The sequence below is a fragment of the Astyanax mexicanus genome, chromosome 16 (genome assembly GCF_023375975.1).
Source record: "Astyanax mexicanus isolate ESR-SI-001 chromosome 16, AstMex3_surface, whole genome shotgun sequence".
NCBI lineage: Eukaryota > Metazoa > Chordata > Actinopteri > Characiformes > Acestrorhamphidae > Astyanax > Astyanax mexicanus.
Window position 1 is genome coordinate 19667862 of NC_064423.1, and position 19576 is coordinate 19687437.

Sequence of the window (19576 nt, forward strand, 5' to 3'; positions counted from 1 at the left end):
AAGAGAGGGAGAGAGGGGGTCAAAATGCATACCCCTTACGCAAAATGAGTATATATTGGCAGGTCTGATTATAATAAAAAACATGTAAGCAGTAGTGCTCAAATATGAACTGCATTAAACTGTAGGTAAATGTTGTTTTGTATTCCGATACGTTTCCAATTCAAAATATACTTTAGATTTGTTGACTTATTTTTACCTAAGAAAATCAAAATAATTTAACCCGAAGAGACTAAGACTGTAAGTGGACAGCAAAAAGTACAATATAAGCCTTGTAAAGGCCGGCTTTGTATCTGGATGTCTCAATTATAGCAAGACATTATAGTTTTAAATCCAACGTTTAATAGAAAATTCATGAAAGTGGAAATAGATGTACTAGTGAACAAATAAATAGAATCAAATAATACAAATCTTATAACAAGCTGTTTTCATTGTTTAAACATGTGCTAATTCCAATTTCAAGATGTGATTTGATTGTTGTGCAAATTAAAGGAGCTCATGTTATTATGTATTTGTAACTGTTTTGTCCCATCAAAATGAATTGGCCCATAATACTACACTCTAGTTCTATGCCTACTTCCTAAATAGGTCTTCTTTAAAAAAAAGAAAAAAAAAACTTTGTAATGATGATCCAAAAACACGATTTAGCAGTTCATATAAAAATTGTATTCTTAATGCTTATTAGAAAATTAAACATCCATTTTGTTATGTTGATACATACATTTTTAACATTTGTTTTTTCTTTTTTCAGTATCAAACAGTTTTAATAAAGTCCTGATATCAGAATATTTTGGTTAAAATCTGGGTTTTTTACATCTTAATGAAACCACACACACACAGCCGTCAGAGTAACCTTTTTTATTGACATTGGTTTCTAGAGAGCAACCTGAATTAATCTGGAGGTTTTGGCTTTAAAAAGTGGCAAATGAAGAGGTACACGTGGACACGCACAGGAGTGGCAAAAACACCTTTATCTAAGAGAGCACTCGGGCTCCCCGGATCAAAAGACACAATTTCCTCGACAAATGAATGGAACAGGAACAGGCCTTGGTTTGGACGTTATCAGCACAGGGAATAAATAGCACGCTTGGCACATCAGTAAAGATGAAAAAGACAGAAAGGCGACATTGCAAAAAAAAAAAAATAAATACTAGAGAAACGGCGCAGCCTATGTGCCCTCTGAACCCTGGCTCTGAAGCTCTCTCCCACTGTGCTGCTTTAAGGCTGAAGGAGGTCTTAGCTGAGTGAAGACAGTAGTGTGCTGAGTTTGCAAAGGCTCTGGATTAAACAGTGAGTTTAGTGTTTCCTGTATTTAAAGTCAAAAGGGCTTCCTGCTCTTATTGATGAAAAGAAAAGTGGTAACCATTTTAAATAACAGTAATAACCATGTGTTAGTTATTAACAAAAAAAGTATGATTTTTATGCTGTTATGTGTAGATTTTGTGTGTCGTATTTATGTATGTATTTATTAATTAATTAATTAATTTAGCTTCTTGTCTCTATCTACTGGTCAGAGTTGTGGTAGATCCAGAATCACTGAGCAGGAAGCCACACACAGTTATTTACTCACATCTATGCACAATTTGCCAGAAATTCCCATGTGACACAGTCATGTGAAAAAATTAGGACACCCCAATTAATTATGTCTTTTCCCCCCATTTTTTGACATTCATTTGAACAATACTGAGAGATGAAGGACATACAACTGAACAATCTTCTAACAAATATCCATTTACCAACCATTTCTTCCTATTGTGATAATCAGTTATTTTCTTTAGTATTGTAACTAGTATCTAGTGCATTTAGAGGAAAGCACCAGATCCCCAGCTCTGATACATCTGCTAACAGACGCCTTGTGCTGACAAACATTACCTTGGAAGTTATGTGGATGTGGGGAGAGAAAGAGCAAGGCCAATTGTGCTCTCTCAGACTCTGGCTGCTGATGTCAAGCAGCATGTCAAGGGATTCGAACCATAGTGGCAGCACCTTAGTCTGCTGGACCCTGTTGGAGCCCTGTTTTTTTAAAGGGCTTTTCATGAATGAAGAAATAAAAATCAGATAAAATAAAGCAATTTTAGGTATTTTAATAAAAAAAAATAAGAATAAAAAAGAGATGGATAATATAATGTTATTTGTTAAAAGAGCAGATTTTCCAATCTGATTGGTAAATAGTTTAATACTAATCAAAATGTCAAAGAGCAGACCACAAGATCGGTGAAGAAGTCTCTAAAAATATTAAAATATCTTTATATGCATTTTTGTATTTGACTTAACGTCAATTAAGGTCAAAGCACATTGTTTCAGGAGTTCTTGTTTTCTGTCTAGGTGCTTTCCACGAAACCTTAGTCTTTACCTAATCTCTCAATATTGCTCAAGGGAAGACCAAATCTTTCTATTCTATTTAAATATGTTAAAAGACAAAATTCTTACATGTGTGTGTGCTGAAAAAATAACTAACCTGGTAACCTGGTGTAAAAGTATAGATATTACCAGACAGCAGGGAGAGAGTCATTCAGTCCTGTTTCTTACATCCTGGTTTGTCTCTAGCCCTTTAAAAGCACTGTAATAATCTGTGGTTCAGATGCCTAGAGTAGTCCTAGATTACATATAAAAAACAAAGCAAAACAAACAAACTGGTGAGATCAAATCATAAGCCACTATCTGACAACACTTAACCGAGGCCAACACTCAGTCGAGGCAGTGTAAGTGATGCGTTGAATGTACTGTCATTTCCACAGGAATAAAATATATTACCTTGAAACAGCTACTGTTACAAAAATAACAGTACTACTAACAAAAACACAACAGACAGTGTGTGATGGCATGCGTCTGGATGGACACATCTGAATCAGATTCAGTGCACACTCCTGATAATAAAATACATAAGGGTGCTACAAAGGGTTCTTTGGGTGATGCCATAGAAAAAAAAACTGTTTTAAACCCAATTTCTTTCCATTTTAGCTGAGCCAATTAACCCACCCACTTAGTATGAACCAAATTTTAATTGGTAGCCAACGCACTCTAAGGAAAGCATCAGATTCCTAGCTCTGATACAACAGCCAACAGATGCCTGTGCTGACCAGCATCACAATGTTGGTGATGTGGAAAGAGAACACTATCCACCCACAAAAAGATAGCATAGCCATTTGTGCTGTCTCAGACTTCAGGCTTCTGATGGTCCGCTAAGCCACGTGAAGCCCCCAATAAACCACTTTTGATTTTATAAAAAGTGAACAATTCAGAAAAGAACAGTGATTATTGAGCAAACAAAGGTCCTCAACACTCTTAAAACTCCTTTGCAACCAAATATGATTCTTTGTTTTTTGAAAGAACCCTTTGACGCACCTTTATCTAAATCATCCGATCTGATTAGAACTGCAAAACTGGACATTAGGTAAAACAATAAAACAAACCGTACAAACATGAGTGTAAGTGGTGTTTTAAGTTGAGAAAATGACACAAACTGGTACCCCTGGATATTCACCCCAGCTATACACAAACAATTATCACTGGCAGATTCTTTAGGTGTAAAATGGGTCACGGAGAGATCTCCATAGAGAACTCAATGGAGTTTCTAACCCCACTCACAGTCCTGTATGAGTCACTGCATCAGAGAGCACCAAAATCATATCAGAGGAAACTGTGGTGAAAATATTCATTGTATGCAAACATAAATCATAAATGTACGTCTGTGCACCAGTACTGGCCATTTCATTAGTCCACAGAACTCTGCTCTGTTCTGTTAGACAGTAGATCATATTTTCACAGGCTTTAGATATAGTGGTCCACTGGCAAATCTGCTCTTGATGCAAAAAAGAAACAAAAGAACCGTTGTTTTAATGGGATTAGCCATTTCAAACGATAGTGATATCCATATCCGTGTTAATCAGTGACATAGTGAAACATAAGTGAAACTAATATGCTGTTACGCTGTTTATTCATTTATGAATGTTCTATTTAATCTGTTTTGCTCGTGGTCATGGTAGTTGTGGGTTCAGTAGCCTTACCGGAACCACTGGGTGAAAGGCAGGAACACCCAGAACCCCCAACTCTGTTACACCACCAGGCCACCCAGGAATTACATTACTATAACTCAATTATTAACTAAACTATTACTACTACTCACAATTCTAAAAATCTGAGTCAAATAAAATGTAAAAAAAAAATGCGATCTGCTTTACATGCCATGAACATTTTCGCCTTAAAATAAATAAATAAATAAATAAAATTAAATAGCTCAAGCAGCTCTCCTGGCATGATTTTTGTACCATCTAATGCAGTGGCTCTATTTACCATCCCCATTCACTTAACAAAGCCAAAGACATTTAAGCGCTCATACATAAAAATGTGTCCAATTTACTATGCAAAGTCCTACGTGTAATTTTTTTAAAAACGTTTTTACGACAGTAAAATCACATTGGGTAACATACAGGGGTACCCTGCTACATTAAAAATGAAATCATTATTCATATATCCTGAGGTTATTAGTGTCATAATTTTGTCTCTTCTCAATTTCTTATTTGGTATGACTGTCACTGCTCATTCATCGGATCACTTCCAAGCGGCTAAAAAGTATCGAAAAAATACAAATGAGTGCTAAATGAATTATTCACAAGGTAAATGAATATCTTATATTCCTAAACTAACCGTACGGTGCAAAAGATCCTAGACCCTGTAAGGTTACCACAAATACCACAAGCACTTTCCTCTACAGACGCTGTGTGCATCGTTTGAAGGAAGACTCTTTCTCAGAGGGACTCCTTGCTTTTGTCAGTAGACCACAAAGAGGCTGGTTCATCTTAACATCGGTCAGCAGTCTCTCAGTCACAGCATGGTCAAGTCGGGTTTTTTTTACAGGACGCCCTAGTCTAGACATGAATGCGTCATAAGAAACCAGGACTAAAAAGGCTTTTTTGGCTTGAAAAGAAAGCGTCTAACTAGTTGACGAGGAGAAAGTGAAACGAGGAGTTGTCTCTGGTGTTGTATTGTGTGAGTTGTTCACTAGGAGGAGGTGGCTACAGCCACATTCGGGCCGTCACAGATTCAGAGCGTGTCATTTTTCTGGAGACACGTAATTAGGAGGACAGCAGTGCTGGTTTCAGGCCATGCTACGTGCCTGGTTGGAGTCTCTTAATCGCGTTCTCTGCTGCTGTCCCTGTCCGCTGTGTCGGGAGATAACGTCCTATGGCTCGGGCTCCGCACAGACATGGCGGCTAGGCCGAGAGTTTGGCTGGGGTGAGGCGATGGGGCTCGATTAAGGCTGTCCGTTGGGTTCCTGGAGCTTTCCGCTGCTGGAGGGCTTTCAGCATCCGACTCGCCTTCCTCCTCCAGCGTCAGCTCGAACTGGAACTTTTCTCCTCCGGCTCCTCCAGCTCCCAGAGAGCCACTGCCGCCGCCCTGCGAGTCCTGCTCCTCAGGCGTGGGGGAGGGGCTGTGGGGGATCATGCTCTGGTACCATTCTCTGTTGTCCTCCAGTGTGTCCAGAATGTCCTGAGCATCGGGGTGGACCAGGTCAGCCCACGTCTCCCACAGAGGATGCACAATGTAGTCAATGAAGCCCACCTACAGGCAGAGGCACAGTGATAAATTTGCAGAGAAAAGACTGTACTGTAGTTAATAAAGATTCATTCATGTTCATAAAATACATGAATCTAGCATTTTCTTGTAGTGGTAATTTATTTCAAATTAGTGCTGTGCTATAAGACCAAAAATGCATATCACAGTATTATTCAAGATTCTGACAGTTTCAAGGTATACCACAGTATTTATTATTATTATTATTATTTATTATCATTTTTTTTGTATGACAGGGCTTAAATATAGGTTTTTGAGTTTAAATTAAGGCTTTGATTACTATTGGGTTTACTTTGTCCCACAAAATTACACAATATATGAAGAAATCAGACTTCATTAGCAGAAATACAGCTAAAGAATGAAAACAATAGACCTTATTAGACCTTAGACTCAATGTTTAGGTATTCAAAAGAGATATTTCTCAAATGTTAGACAGTGCAATTCAGTGTGCATTAAAACTATCCTTCAAGTTACAGTATTAATATATTTAAACAGGGCTATAGTTACTTATATTGTAAGCAGCAGCAGCAGAAGCTCCAGAAGTTCTGTTCTTATGTTTTTCCAAGCAGGACAGCATGAGGCTCCGCTGAGCTGCTACAGTTTTAGCTTGTTATGCTAACGCTCGCAATCTTATAGTCATATTTCTTGAGCTACACATTCTGAAAGCAAGAATAGCACAGAGGAATGTATGTCCACTAGCTGCAGGATCTTATCAAAGTAATACTGGACAATTAAAGTGTTGGTTGTTTCTTTCTGGGTTCATAAAGTGAATGGCGCTTATAAAACAGTGAAGAAAACAGAAGAGATGGACCGTTAGCAGTCATGTTGTTCTGTACCTGAGATTTCTCCACTGAGGCAGTGTGCTTGTCACACATTGGACTGATCTCCATGCCTCTGTCTCGCTCTCGGTCACCCTGCGTGAAATATTCCACCATGATTCGGTCAGTCCACTGCCGGTAGATCTCCAGAGGCTTGGTGGGGTTGCTCAGGTCAGCGCAGTGGACCATGTTCTGGAGAACCTGTAGCCACAGAATGGTGGAGAGACAATGATGACAATAGTGGCCAAAAAACAAAAGCTACATCAGAGTATGTAAAGTCACCAATCTGAGCCACACATCTGACCTGTATTCTATCTGAGTAGTTGTCCAGCAACAACACCCCAAGACTGGTCACTTTCTTGGTCTCCACCATGGTCTTGAGGTCTGCCAGGAAATTCATGTGCTTGGACATATCTGTGGCCAACACCTGCAATGAAGTCAAATGTCAGATTTTCGAAAATACATCACAGCCGTATGGTAAGAATAATGAAAGATTTAGTGGCTCTGAGCAGGTTTAGCCCTGTCTACATATATACAGATAATTTTTTTTCAAAGCTTTTCTAATAATAAAAAAATAAATAAATAAAATCATCTGTGTGTTGGTACCTCATAACTATGGTAGAGACATAAAAATATAATTAAGAAATGTTCAAATTTAGGACATTTGGGAAATTATGGATTCTTGATCTAACAGAGCATTATATATTTGTAATATAACAGTATTTACAGGTTGAAATCTAAAATCTAGAGCTATCTGCATGTAGACATTGTCATTTTATCTAGTTCATTACGTTTATAGGGTGTAGAGAGATATGCTTGTTTCAGCCAGAAATATGCATGCATTTTAACATGTTTTTTTCTCCATTTTTTTAACCATTCACATGACAACACTGAAATCAGAGGTTTCAAAAATCTCCCGGTGAGCCCTGTGTTCAGAGACCAAAAAATATATATACATTTATTTACATGTGGATAAGAAGTAAATATACACACAAAATAAACAATACTCAGATTGATGTGGACAGGGCCTCAATCAGGTCTCGGTCAGTGTCTCACCATGTCGATAACCATCTTGCGCAACGACTGTCGCTGCTTCTTGCTCAGGTTCTGGAAGATGTCACAGTTCTCCTCCTGTAGTAATTTGAAACCCACAGCCAGGTGATGGTTCTCCAACACAGATGCATCGTTGTACATCAGCGCCAACTCAGAGTCTGAAGGGACAAAGAACAGAGGACGTTAAGCTACTTGAAGTAAACTGTCACATGTAGGTCACATAAATCTGATTAAACACTGCCTGGCCACCTGGATTTAACTAAGCAAATGATGTGATGTTATGTGGTTAATGCTGCAGTTGGTCAGGTCTAGGTTCAGCAACAGTATGTGCTGAAAGAATGCGGTCAGCTGACTACCTGAATATACTGAATATAGACCAGGTAGACCAGGTTCCATCAATGGATTTTTTCCTCTCTGATGGCACGGCCATATTACAAGATAGCAACATCAGGATTCATTGGGCCTGAACTGTGAAAGAGTGATTCAAAAAGCATGAGATCATAATTTTCACACATGGATTGAGAGAGTTCACCACAGAGTCCAGATCTTAACCTCATTGAGAATCTTTGGGATGTGCTGGAGAAGGCTTTGTGCAGTGGTCAGACTCTACCATCATCAAAGCTAGAAGATCTTATTGAAAAATTAATGCAACACTGGATTAAAATAAATCTTGTGAAGCTTATTGAAACAATGCCACAGCGAATGTGCGCCTCAATCAAAGCTGAAGGCGGTCCAAAAAATATTAATATATATATTTATCTTTTTGGCCAGGCAGTGTTTTGCTTAATCACTATTGAACAAAAACTTCTTGCCAGTGCTAAAAAATGACCACAAGACAACAACAAAACGTATAAAAAAACGTACTGGTGTTTATGAGGAACTGGTTGGACACTCCAGGGTGATCAACATCATGAATGGCACTAGCAAACAGAGCAGCCATAATTTCGAGGTCAGTGAAGACGGCCTGAAATGAAGAGCAGTAAACGGTAAACATTATGTGGTCGCAGTAACACGTAACGTTATGTGATTAAACAGTAAAGAACGTAAGGAACCTCTAGAGCAGGTGAGGAGAGCAGCACATGCGTGGACTGCACTACATCAGCAGCATGGATGTTATTGTGGTAGGCAACATCAGCATGGTAGTGGTCCTCTAGAGTCATCATGAAGGTGATGAAAGTGTCTGTTGGGATCTTGAAGGACTTCAGCAGGTCTCGTTCCTTGAGAGTAGATGAGATAAGGCATATAATAAGACTACAATAAGCAAATATAAATAAAACAAACATAGTACAATAGTGCTGAAACTTGAAAACTCCATACCTGAAAAATGCTGTACATAATCACCGTCAGTGGGCGATTCCCTGAATGCTGTGCTATTTTGAAGATATCTAAGCCCCATCGATTAATGTCTTCAACCTCCTAAAATCAGAAAGCCTGTGGTCAAACATCTTTTGTGTTCAAATTTTCCCACATCTGCCTAACTAATCATTAAAACGGCGGACTACAAACAGGTTTTGGCAGAGGAAGAGGAATGTTTTGAATCTGTTTTGAATCTGTGTAGTATCTGGAGAATGAGTGACTGACCTTGGCCAGCAGGCTCTCGTGCTCAGTGCTGACCCCGAAGCGAGGGATGCAGGTGGGGGCCAGACTGGGACTATGAGTCAGTTTCTTCACACCACTGATCTGAGACATGGGCCGCCGCTTCTTCTCCTTCTCCTTCGGTGGTGGAGACAGGATCTCCACATCGTGCTGTTTCTCTAAAACACATTCAAACACAAGCACACAGCAATGATCAGAGATCACTCTCCATATCTTACTAAGAAAAAGGAGAAAAAATACATTATTAATTTGCATATGCAACCCTAGTAATCAGAGTAAACTCTGTATAGTTTAACACATTGGTCACACACACACACACACACACACACACACACACTCCTGCTATACATTTGCTGGCTCAACCATGAGGGAGTGCGCCCCCAAGAGGTGAAATTCTGAGTTCAGCTGCATCTGTAAAATTATTTTTACCCTATATATTAAGCAGTAGTGGGTAGGGACCCCCAAAACAAGTACAATTGAACTGGAGTGTGCTTTTCATTAAGACTTGCCCCCACATGCTTATAGTCGTCCCTCTAACATGTATTTAAAAAAATCCTAGTTGCTAATGTAAAAGAGAGATAGAATTCAGTTAAAAGTTACTTTGGAGCATTTAATTATTTTTTTAAGTACTGCCAAATTAACATTATAATTTTTTTTAATTATACAATTTATACATTATACATTTCAGACCACTTCAGTTTCTGAATCAGTTTCTCTGATTTTGCTATTTATAGGTATATGTTTGAGTAAAATGAACATTGTTGTTTTATTCTATAAACTACAGACAACAATTCCTTCACATTCCAAATAAAAATATTGTCATTTAGAGCATTTATTTGCAGAAAATGAGAAATAACAAAAAAGATGCAGAGCTATTAGACCTCAAATAATGCAAAGAAATCAAGTTCATATTTATAAAGTTTCAGAAATAAAGAGTTCAGAAATCAATATTTGGTGGAATATCCTGTTTTTTAATCACTGTTTTCATGCATCTTGGCATGTTTTCCTCCACCAGTCTTACACACTGATTTTGGATAACTTTATGCCACTTCTGGTGCCAAGATTCAAGCAGTTCAGCTTGGTTTGATGGCTTGTGATCATCCAACTTCCTCTTGAATATATTCCAGAGGTTTTCAATTTGGTAAAATCAAAGAAACTCATAATTTTGTAGTGGTCTCTTATTTTTTTCCCAGAGTTGTAGGTCAGTCTAAACCATTTCTGTTTGTGGTATAATGATCATGCAAAGTTAAAAGCAGCTGCCATTATCCAAAGGTGAAACAATAAAACTGAAATATTTGCAGGGTATCTGCAGGTATGTAGAAATTAAATGTAAGACATTTTGTATTACTAGTTATGAGTAGATTTATGCAATAACAAACTGGTGCAAACATAATACTACATTTATATTTACTGTCTGCAGTAAGACCTTTGGGGAAAAACACACTTAATTGTTTAAAAAAAAATAAGATTGCCCCCCACACAAAATGAAATAACAAGTAACAAAATGGTACAAAGCACACAGCACCATTATTAAGTTTTTTTTTTTTCATATTTGAACACTGGAAATAGGGTCCAGTGTAAAACTGGGGTTATCTAACCCCCATTACTACAGCTCCTCTGCCTACAGAATTGTCTCTGCCAGATTAAAGCAAGTCATGAATTTACCTGAGAATTTCTAACATTTTAAGGATCTGCAAATACCCTGTTAAAATAACATTAGAAACATTCACAGAATGCTGGCAGTCACAAAGCAGTAGCAAATATGTAAAAAGCCATAGATTTAGCAGCATATATTCATTCCTCTCACCAGAGCTGTATATTTTCCTCTTTGTATAAACCAGTGCGACGGATTTTGGTATCCAGGTAATGGTAAAATCATGTACGGATGCTCTCTGTCCAGCACGGCTCGCCTCTGTCACAATATTACTTAAACACGCACTGACGCACACGCAGCCTGAAGGCAATATTACAGTCCCCATGGCAACGACAGACAATGTGTCGAGGAATGTTACCAGAGCGCTCCTCTGTTTACTCACACCTACGTGCTTCATGATATGTGCTGATAACACTTCTAGCAAGATCATTCAGATTGTGTAAAGAAATTTTATTGTCAAGTAATTTAAGAAAGCACTGTTCAATACACACACACACACACACACACACACACACACACACACACACACACACACACATTCACTGAACACCTAACAGAACAAACACAAAGTAGTTATCAGATTATTACTATAACGTGTAAATGTTGTGGAACTGTTGGTATTCATGGGTCATTGCCAGGATACTGTGTCTGTCAGTGTCTTATATCTTTGAACTTTAAAGACTGATATTTAATTATTTTGACAATAGGGTGGAAAATGACAGGTTGGAAAATTTGAATCTTAATTGGCAATTGATGAAAAAATTTGTTTTTTGATTGGACATTACATATATATTTTGATTTTCTAAAATTATTTGATTACTGTGATATTGGGCCCATATTTTAATAAGTGTCTCTAGCAACTGTGTAGTAACACATTAACAATCCATATAGTTAAAGTATAATTATGCATTGTTACATATTTATTACAATTGATGTGTCAGCATCAATTTTGACTTGCGTTTACTATGGCATAGTGTGTGTGAATTTTTACATGGACAGTGTGTGTAGAATAAGTTTATAAAGTGTGTATTTCTCCCAACAGCTTTTGTGTGTTGTGTAATTTTGGCTGTGATTGTTTTTGATTACTTAAAATCACTATTTAGATTTCATTATGGGAAGATGAATAACATATTCTGCAGATCCGCTATACACAAAATCTGCTATCTGTAACAATGCACACTTTACCAGTAGTTACACTGTTATTACATGCATTGTTAATGTCTAAATTAATACTATTAGCTGAACATGCAGCTTGTGTATTTTGTCCATAGAAAATAAAACAGCTGTGATGTCTTAAAGAAATTAAACTTTGACATCAAAAAGAAGAGAAAGTAAACATTCCTCAATTTTTGTAAAAAGAGACCACTTAAAGATTAGAAATGTCGAGAAATGTTGTCCATAGTTTATAAAATAAAACAAAAATATTCATTTTACTCAAACATATACAGTGCCCTCCATAATTATTGGCACCCCTGGTTAAGATGTGTTCTTTAGCTTCTCATAAATTGAGTTTTGTTCAAAATAATATAGGACCACGATGGGAAAAAAAGTAAAGTCCAACCTTTAACTCAAGTAAATTTTAAGGGGGAAATAAAATCCCTGACTAAGAAATAATTATTCTTCATAAAATCACCTGTACCACAATTATTGGCACCCCTAACAATTCTTAGGAAATAAATTTAATAAAAGTATTTCTGTCACTTCTACAGTAGTTTACGAAGTTGATCAGAGTATGTAGGAACATTTAATTAGTAATTCACAACTTCCTGTTTCCCTGGGGTATAAATATGACGTGACACAGAGGCCATTTATCTTCAACATGGGAAAGACAAAGGAACATACCATTCAAGTGAGGCAGATGTGTGTTGACCTTCACAAGTCAGGCAATGGCTACAAGAAAATCGCTACTCGCCTACACCTGTCCATATCTACTGTCAGAGGAATTATTAAGAAGTTTAAAACAACTGGAACAGTGGTAAACAAGCCTGGACGAGGACGCAAGTTTATTTTGCCACCACGCACAGTGAGGAGGATGATAAGAGAAATAAAAAGTTATCCAAAGCTCACTGTTACAGAATTGCAACAAATGGTAGCTTCTTGGGGTCACAAAGTCTCCAAAACAACCATCAGGCGCTATCTACATGCCAACAAGCTGTTTGGGAGGCATGCACGGAAGAAACCATTTCTCTCTCACAATCATAAACGCAAACATTTGGAGTTTGCTAAGCGGTACTATGACTTCAACTGGGACCGTGTGCTTTGGTCAGATGAAACAAAGATAGAGCTTTTTGGCAACAAATGCTCTAAGTGGGTCTGGCGTAACACAAGAGCTGAGTATGCAGAAAAGCACCTCATGCCCACTGTGAAATACGGCGGGGGATCAGTGATGCTGTGGGCCTGTTTCTCTTCTAAAGGCCCTGGGAACCTTGTTAGGGTGCATGGCATCATGAATGCTCTAAAATACCAGGACATTTTAAAACAAAATCTGGTGGCTTCTGCCCGAAAGCTGAAGATGGGGCGTCACTGGGTCTTTCAGCAAGATAATGACCCTAAACATGTGGCCAAATCTACACAGAAATGGTTCACCGCACACAGAATCAAGCTCCTCCCATGGCCATCTCAGTCCCCAGACCTCAACCCCATTGAAAACCTGTGGGGTGAGCTGAAGAGGAGAGTGCAGAGGAGAGGACCCAGGTCGTTGGATGATTTAGAGAGAATGTGCAAAGAGGAATGGTCAAAGATCCCTCTTTCTGTATTCTCCCATCTTGTGAAACATTACAGGAGAAGATTAGGTGCTGTTTTGTTGGCAAAAGGGGGTTGTACAAAGTATTAACATCAGGGGTGCTAATAATTGTGGCACACATGATTTGATGTTAAATAATTATTTCTTAATGTGGGATTTTTTTCCTACTGAATAAATTCACTTGAGTTAAAGGTTGTATTTTACTCTTTTTTTTCCATCGTGGTCCTATATTATTTTGAACAAAACTCAATTTATGAGAAGCTAAAGAACACATCTTAACCAGGGGTGCCAATAATTATGGAGGGCACTGTACCTATAAATAGCAAAATCAGAGAAACTGAAGTGGTCTCTTAATTGTTTCCAGAACTGTATATATAAGTATTATTACATAGTGTTTATATAAGGTTAAACAACCATTCTGCAAATACAAATAGGCATAATGTAATAATACTGTCCCTTATATAACCTGCTGCTTCTTTTGTCACAACTATTAAAATACACTTTGTGTGTGTAATCACACAGGCTTTACTACTGTAAAGCAGCTGTAACAGTAAACACACTAATAGTAGTTACACTGTAATTACCTGACTGTTATTGTGTAATTACATGGTTATTGAGACACTATATATAAAGTGATACTAGGGTATGCTTACTAAAGCTATAGTAATGTATGTGGTCATATAATATTTCAAATAAACAAATAGTAAACTGTGAATGGGAACAGTAGTCTTAGTAACTTAGTAAAGATTTGTTTTTATTTACTGTTTTATGATTGGACGATTCCTTTTAGTTTGTCAATATTTATACTAATACAGAACGACTTTTAAATGAGCATTTAAAATGATCATTACAGTCAAAGTCAAATTGAGACTCACCTAAAAATGTGCTTGCTATAAACTCTGACACTTGGTTTCCTGAGCGGCTCGTCTCTGACAGCTGCGTCAGCTCTCGGTTCAGCATCCTTTTAAACTGCACACAAGACACAACACAACAGTGGATTAGTTACAGTTCAGTTACGACAGTGAGGTAGTAAAAAGTGATAACAATATTCCAATTAGCTGTAAGCAAAAAAATGGCATTTCCTGTAGGAATCTCAGTCCCCACTTTGTAGGTAGTTGCTGGGCTGTTGCTGTGGGGTTGCTTGGCTATGTGTTGCTTGCTTCTGTATCAAAGGTGGTTGCTATGGTGCTGCTAGGTAGAAGCAGTAGTGTTGCTAGGTGGCTGAAAGGGTGTTACTAAGTGGATGCTATAAATGTCAACCCAGGTGGTTGCTGGGGTTCTTCTAACTGGTTGCTTGGTGGTTGCTAGAATGTTACTATAGGATCACAGATGGTTGTTGTTGTGACTCAAATGGTTGATTAGGTGTAGCCAAGTGGTTGCTGTGGTACTTCATGTGAGTAGACAACCAATACTAATCTGGTGTTTCAAGGTGGTTGCTTCTGTATCAAATTTAGTTGCTTTGGTGCTGCTAGGTAGATGCAGTAGTATTGCTAGGTTGCTAACCCAGGTGGTTGCTGGGATTTTTTCTAACTGGTTGCTTGGTGGTTGCTAGAATGTTGCTATAGTATCCCAGATGGTTGTTTTTGTGACTCAAATGGTTAATTAGGTGTTGCCAAGTGGTGGCTGTGGTACTTCATGTGGTTAGTTAGTAGTTGTTTCTAACGTGGTGTTGCTAGGTGGTTGTTTCTGTAACAGATTTGGTTGCTATGGTGCTTTTAGGTAGACGCAGTAGTGTTGCTAGGTGTCTGAAATGGTGTTAACAAATGGTTGCTATATCATCCCACATGGTTACTGTGATTTTTCTAACTGGTTGCAAGAATGTTGCTATGGTATGCAAGATGGTTGTTTTTTGTGACTCAAATGGTTGATTAGGTGTTGCCAAGTGGTTGCTGTGGTACTTCAAGTGGTTAGTCAAACTTTACTAATGTCATAATGACAACTTGAGGATGCACAATCAATCATGTGGGAAAAACGTTAGCAAAATAACAGCTTAATAACAGTCAGACCAAACAAACTATTGATGGAGCTGCGTTAATATATAAAAAATGTGGGCAGTTTTGCAGTAAAAAGCTGACAAAAAGAACAAGAAAATAGAATAATACAAAATCAGAGGACATTTTAGTTGCTATACTGTATTATGCTCTATTACAGATCTCAAAAACAATCTTTAAACTTCACAACAGTTACAAAACAAAACATATGTATTAATCTTATCTTATTAACTCCAATGTGTACACAGTTTTTAAAATTCATAAAATACACAGGACATAAAATACACATATTAAAATAGACACTGGCTCAGATGAGACCTTAAACTAATGCTACATATGTGGTAAACATGACATTCACTGTCTATAGTGGTGCAATAATATCTCTAGTGCATGGTTTTCTAGGTTTAAGAACAGGAAACCCCATACTAATGATGCAGCTTGAAGGTAGGAGGAGCTTCTGAAAAACTATAAGCACCGTGAAGCAAACATTTGATGAAAAGCTGTGCTATTCTAGCAGTAAGTATATCTTCATCCCTGTGTAGGGGATTCCCAATTTTGTCTGATGTACATAAATCACATAAAGCACCTAAAGAATGCTGGGTATTGTAGTGAGCATACATTAATGGATAAAAACACAAAGAATACAAAATGTTGTGTTCAGTATGAGTTTTTTTTTTACTCTCCAACACTCAACACTGACGCAATCATTTGGTCAGTGTTTTTATATGGAACAGCTTTAGGCCATCTAAAACCTCCTACTATTACCATTAAAGGAATGTCCTTGCAGTTTGTAACCTGATCTCTATTTACTGTATCTGTATCCTATAGATAATTTCCCTGTACTTAGATCCTTGTACAGATACTTGTGTTGACTGAAAACACATATATATATCAGCAAATGGACACATGCCAATCTGTCAACTGGCTTCTACTATAAGTGCGTTCAGGAGAATTGTGACCTGAACAGTGAATATAGGCTTACATTTACATGTAAAGCTATAAGAAAAAGCAGCAGAGCTCTTGCTGTCCGCATGTACACAGTGGATGCTGTGTGAGGAGGCAGGACCCTTGATTAAGACTCCACAGGCGTCTGAGAGGAATGCCTGTTCAATGAATGAACCTTCTGCATCTATGCAGAGGCTGTTATGTAATCAGGCATGTGGCTATGAGAGGGGAAGTCTTACAACTAGGAGCGCGAGCACGCACGCACACACACACACACACACACAAGTTTGAAGCTCATCCTCTGTGCTGTATTACCATTGAATACATCTAACATTAGTTGTTAGTTACATTAGCTGTATAAGACTTTGTCAAAGTCTGGATTTTGTAGCATTCCCCGCTTTATAGGGACCAAGGAAGCTTGGTTACTATAAAGAGCTGAAAACATGCATCTACAAACACACTATATGTCCAAATGATTGTTGACAATCCTTCTAATAAATGCACTCAATTATTTTAGGTGACAACCATTGTTGATACAGATGTGCAAATGCACAAACACACACATGCAGCTTCTCCAACCCCTGTACTGCCAATAGACAAACAAACAAACAAACAAACAAACAGCCCCAGCATTAACTGTGTTCCATGCAATACTTTTGGGATCAGTTGGGGAGTTGGTGATGACGTGGTGGGAGGTGTGCTGACCTGACTATTGCAGACCTAGTCACTGAATGCAATCAAATTCTCAAAGCAATGCTCCAAGATGGAGTAGAAAGTCTTTCCTACACAGTAGAGACAGTTACTCTACTCAACAGAAGCAGGATAAAAATCTATGACTATTTGTTTGTTCAGAATAAACAATCAATTAGCATGCATCCTACTACTTTAGTCTATATAGTGCAAATACGACTGTACATACAAATACAGCTCTGGAAAATTTGACCACTTTATTTTCTGAATCAGTTTCTCTGATTTTGCTATTTATAGCAAAATCCCCCCAAAAATATTGTCATTTAGTGCATTTATTTGCAGAAAATGCGAAATGGCATAAATAACAAGAATATTCAGAGCTTTCAGACCTTAAATAATGAAAAGAAAACAATTTCATATTCATAAAGTTTTAAGAGTTCAGAAATCAATACTTGGAATAACACTGTTTTTAATCACAGTTTTCAAGCATTCCTCTGAATGTTCTCCTCCACCAGTCTCACACACTGCTTTTGGATAACTTTATGCCACTCCTGGTGCAAACATTCAAGCAGTTCAGCTTGGTTTGATGGCTTGTGATCATCCATCTTCCTCTTGATTATATTCCAGAGGTTTTCAATTTGGTAAAATCCAGGAAAAACATCATCATTAAGTGGTCTCTTATTTTTTTCTTTCCAGAGCTGTATATTAAAAATGTGTTGCACATAGTATTTGTTGTAAACTAACACGAAGTAGTATAAGTAGTAATTAGCAAATAAGCAGAACAATAATACTGCAAGACGTCTTTCTGTGAGTTAAAGCTCTGCATGCTGTGATGCTCGACTTGTTGAGCAACCCTTGGGTCTGCTTCAAGGGTGCGGCATCCAATCCAGTCCTGTGATGTTTGGCTATCCAACAATGTGAAAGCTTACAGAAGATATGCAAATCAATCTCTGGTCTGAAAAACAACTCATATTAAAAAAGGAGCTTAATGATTATTTTTCTAACCTGACTTTTACTTTACTTTATTACAAAAAGGCTGCACGAATGGATGCTGCTGTTGCACTTACCAGAGTGAAAGTCTGACTGGCAGAGAACAAAAGGTAAGCCTGTGGTACTCAGGCACGTGTGAAGCCATGCTGGACACATAAGGAACAGTCTATAGAGTCTGATCACTGGAATTCCACTGCAGTCTGACGGAGCATGTAATCCAAGACCAACGTAAAGGCAGTTCCAGCTGAATGGCACGTGCTCCTGCAGCCGTGTGATGAATAATGGTAATGAATGGACGCAAGCATCAAAAGCGCAAACAGTGAGGCAGTGTGAGGAGATACGATGATGCTGAACAGCGCGTGCCTCCCTGCAGTGTGTGTAAATACAGAGTGAGGGAGTACTATGAAGACCCCCATCCCCTCCTCCCCAGCTTTACACCGCATGCTGGACAGCTTCCAATCAGCCGCTCCTGACAACAGAGGCTGAGCCTGAAGTCGGCATCTGATTGGTCGCTGAGCGTGGAGGTAGGTGAGTATACGCACGTGGGGCTTGGTGTGTGTGTGTCTGTGTGTGTGCATGTGTGTATGTGCGTGCCTCGCATACATGTGTGTAAAATGGGCAGAGTGAAGCAGAAGCGCAGCTCCATTCAGAGAGAGTGGAAAAAGGAATAAGAATGAATGTTAGAGGAGGTTTTGATGAAGTGATGAAGAAGCAAAAGCCGCACAACAGCTTCCATGATCTGAATAAGAATAAAGAAAAGATGAATACGGTGGAAAGGTATGCACCATATCACGTAATCTTTTCATGAAATCAGCCTTCACAACACTGAGACTGCAGAAGTGTGGGTAGGCAAATATTCCTGCAGATGTTTTATGCTTATAAATGAGTGTAAATTAGTATAATCTACGTTTTAATACAATGCATCTAATACATCTATGTATCCTCATACAGACTGCTGTAAGAATAAGCTTAAAGTTAATAAACATCATGATCTAAAAATTAAAAAATATGTTCTTGAGTATTAATAATATAAAATAATACTCAGCTTTGAAGCATCATTGAATTACTTTACTTGTCAATCACTGACAAGTAGTCAAATAACTCTCTGTCTATTTGACATATAGCTCTGTAAAAAATAAGATACCACTTAAAAATAATGAGTTTCTTTGATTTTACCCAATTAAAACCCTCTGGAATATAATCAAGAGGAAGATGGATGATCACATCCCATCAAACCAAGCTGAACTGTTTGAATATTTGCACCAGAAGTTACATAAAGTTATCCAAAAGCAGTGTGTAAAAACCAGGGTCCAATATGGTATTTATCAATTTTATGCTACCTTAACTAGATTACCAAATTACTGCAATAGAAATACTGGGAACCCAGCACAATAAGCTGATGCATGAAGAACAACCTAGAACCTATTTAGCATTTCCACTGTGTTGGCTTGAGATGTGTTCAAGGTGCTTGACACAGTTTGTATGCGATTCAGGGTGCATGTGAATGAGACTGTTGTGATGGTTT

The 19576-nt window shown here is 38.0% G+C and overlaps 1 protein-coding gene across 9 annotated transcripts in view; it reads right to left on the reverse strand.

Annotated features, from left to right (window-relative positions):
* Positions 1–840: 840 nt before the first annotated feature.
* The window catches only part of LOC103044346 (cAMP-specific 3',5'-cyclic phosphodiesterase 4D), a 140264-nt gene continuing 121528 nt past the window's right edge, over positions 841–19576 (reverse strand). For all 9 annotated transcript variants that reach the window (XM_007233147.4, XM_007233143.4, XM_007233145.4 and 6 more), the window contains 9 exons: positions 14311–14404; positions 9024–9196; positions 8760–8858; positions 8495–8659; positions 8307–8406; positions 7446–7600; positions 6694–6816; positions 6408–6590; positions 841–5559 (listed from right to left, as the gene is read on the reverse strand). In XM_007233147.4, coding sequence (XP_007233209.3) covers positions 5128–5559; positions 6408–6590; positions 6694–6816; positions 7446–7600; positions 8307–8406; positions 8495–8659; positions 8760–8858; positions 9024–9196; positions 14311–14404 — 1524 coding nt within the window. In that variant the 3' untranslated portion in view covers positions 841–5127. The remainder of the gene's footprint in view (positions 5560–6407; positions 6591–6693; positions 6817–7445; positions 7601–8306; positions 8407–8494; positions 8660–8759; positions 8859–9023; positions 9197–14310; positions 14405–19576) is intronic.